The sequence below is a fragment of the Sceloporus undulatus genome, chromosome 3, assembly GCF_019175285.1.
Source record: "Sceloporus undulatus isolate JIND9_A2432 ecotype Alabama chromosome 3, SceUnd_v1.1, whole genome shotgun sequence".
NCBI classification, from domain to species: Eukaryota; Metazoa; Chordata; class Lepidosauria; order Squamata; family Phrynosomatidae; genus Sceloporus; species Sceloporus undulatus.
The window spans coordinates 213734254-213737130 of record NC_056524.1 but is presented as its reverse complement, the minus strand read 5'-3'; the positions used below and the strand labels follow the sequence as shown (position 1 = coordinate 213737130).

At 40.5% G+C, this 2877-nt stretch overlaps 1 protein-coding gene across 1 annotated transcript in view; it reads left to right on the top strand.

Annotated features, from left to right (window-relative positions):
• CRTAC1 (cartilage acidic protein 1) overlaps positions 1-2062 on the top strand; it is a 52773-nt gene extending 50711 nt beyond the window's left edge. Inside the window, exons 15-16 of the mRNA XM_042459478.1 lie at positions 92-217; positions 1682-2062. Coding sequence (XP_042315412.1) covers positions 92-217; positions 1682-1812 — 257 coding nt within the window. The 3' untranslated portion in view covers positions 1813-2062. The remainder of the gene's footprint in view (positions 1-91; positions 218-1681) is intronic.
• Positions 2063-2877: the final 815 nt, after the last annotated feature.

The window sequence follows — 2877 nt, the reverse complement described above, 5'->3', positions numbered from 1 at the left end:
GTGGCCAGTGTAGTCCTTAGAGTGAGGGTTGCCCATGTGTTTTCAGCTTACTGCTCACAATATCCATCTTTCATTCTCTTCTTTTGCCCAGACATAGATGAATGTGCCTCAGGTTTGCACAACTGCAGTCAAATCTGTGTGAACACTCAAGGTGGGCATTCCTGCCAGTGCCACCCTGGATTCAAGGTGAATACCCGTGATGCCAACAAATGTCTGGGTAAGTAACCAATACTGACAAAGTAAAACAGTAAGTGGTGTTCCCAAAGATATGTAAGGAATGAATTGGATTAGGTAGCCCAGGATTTGCCCAGTGTGCAGCAGGGAATGATATGGATCATCTCCCCTGATCACTGCTGGCACAAACATATGAAGGAGAAAGGTTGGTGACTGCCTTTTATAGAGTAATGGAGCAGGAATGAGATAAATGTTCCAGAAAATAAATGGGTGTGGATCGTGGATGTATTTACTAGGTGTCAGAGCTTGGAAACATTGGTGGGTTTTTTTGTTTTTTGTTTGTTTGTTTGTTTGTTTGTTTGTTAGCAGAGCAGCTATGTTGATGCAGATTGTAGAATAAACACTTTTGAAACATCAGACTGGTTGGTGAACATATTTTCGCTGGGGTACAGTCACGTTCAGTCTGGAATCCTATTTCTGTTTCATACATGTATAAATGTTTGCACATTTTTTGAAGATGCCACATTCAGTTCAAACATGTGGAAGCAGAGTTATACATATGGTACCATGGCACATGTGGGATACACATTCAGATGTGTAATTGGTTTGATTTTGATTAAACATTCAGTTGTGCATTCAGTTGCACAATGTTGCCATTCAGCACAAGAACTACATAGCAGAATCAGCACATATCTTCACACATGGAGATTTATACTACACAATGTCCATATGGCATCTCAGTCTGAGACTCTTGGCTAGGGGAAAAATTAAACTAACAGTAATCAGTTATTAAATGAAATATATTAATATGGCAAAGTCTTAATAAATCACAACTAAGATGAAGAGGAAGGGTATCATGCTTTCTCCTACCTCCTGGAACAAAACCAAGATGTCTCCTCTCCAAGAAAAGGTTGAGAAAGAGTCTATCAAGGAAGATGTGTCATCAAGAACCTGAAAGTATATCAGTTTAGTTGAGAAGAATGGAACAGACAAAGAATAGTCTAGGGAACCATTCCAACTTACATTTAAACTTGAATTGATTGAGGCCAGTACATAGTTCCCACTATGGAAGCAAATTATTTCAAGAATTCCTTGCTTTCATGTCTTTTTTGACACACTTGTCGTTCACACTAGCCAATATATCATATGATGTGCATGTGCGTCATCGGTGCCAACCTGGGCTGCTTCCCAGAGCTCCCAAGTGTCCCAGATAGCAGGCAGTGCAGGGGCTCCAAGATCGGGGGGGGGGGGAGATGACCAACATCCCCGGCATGCTCACATGCTCTACTTCTGCCATACAAATCCAAGCATCTTTAAAACCAGCAGGGTTGCATCTCTGTAATCTCTAACACTTTTTTTGGACTATAACTCTGAGAAAACTTTTCTAAGAACTTTAAAGTCATTTTGTTAAAAAAAAAGTTTATTTACTCTACAACCGCTCAAATTCCCTTTGGTATTAACTGCTCACACTGGGTGACACACTCATCTTTCCCCTTCTCTTTTTCAGATGTGGATGAGTGCAGGAAGAAGCCAGCCCCATGTGATCATATCTGCCACAATGAACAAGGCTCTTTCCATTGCCACTGCCAGCAAGGCTTCTTCTTAGGTCCAGATAGAAAACGCTGTTTGCAAGGCTGATCAGTGGCCATAATCATGGTCCATAGTGGGTGCTACCCTCTCTGGAATGCATAGCATATACTGGCTCATATATGGCCAGCAGACAGTGACCATTTGCTGCATGGCACTGGTTATTGTTTCCACTCCCTAGTTCAAGGCTCTTGTTACATTTCCTCCTAGCTAGTATACCATGGTCTTTCTGGAGAACTGAGGTCCCTTCTCCTTGCTTTATACCCCAATTCCAAAATAAAGCTGACTTGTGTTCATTCCATGCCTTTTGCTGAGAACTTATATTCCCTGCTTTTTGTGTATTTTATTTATTTCATTTCATTTCTATGCTGCCTTTCCCCCAGAAAGGGACTCAGGGCGGCTCACATATTTAAAAAACAATTAAAATCAACTAAGTAAAAACAGTATAAAATTACGTAAACATACAGAAGTTAAAAACATAATTAAAGATACACATTGGACAAAAGCCTCCCTGACATGATTATATATAAGTACAGTATCATCCAAAATCCACAAAACAGTGATGCCTTTATTGGAGCAACCAAAATGCATATTATATAAGCTGCAAGCTTTCAAAGCTCCACTGATTTCTTCATCAGGCAAAGGTGTTCAAAATGATACAGGAGAAAGAAAGAAAAATTTGTTGCTGTTGACGTTAGTCATAGCCCTGTATTTGATCAAGATGTTGCTGTTATAGTCCTTAGTTCAGATAGTATGGAGGAATATTGATGCAAGTGGGCCACTCCTTCTTCTGGACATGTGAGTGCTGAGAGATTTCGTCCAGGAAATGAACTTTAAATTATTTTTGCAAGACAAAAGCTACTGCCCTGGAGATCCAGTTTGTCTCAAATTTATGAGGCCACAAAACCCTTTGTTAGGAAGAGAAATTGAAATGGCTTTTCTCTCCTACATGGCAATGCAGCAAAGCCACACTATAGATAAGTGCTTCTCAGCCTTTGGCCCTTTGTCTATTTTGCACTTCATTTCCTAGAGTCGCTGACCATTGACCATACTGACTGGTGCTTCTTAGAGCTGAGGTCCAAAACATCTGGAGGGCAAAAAGTTGAGAACCACAGC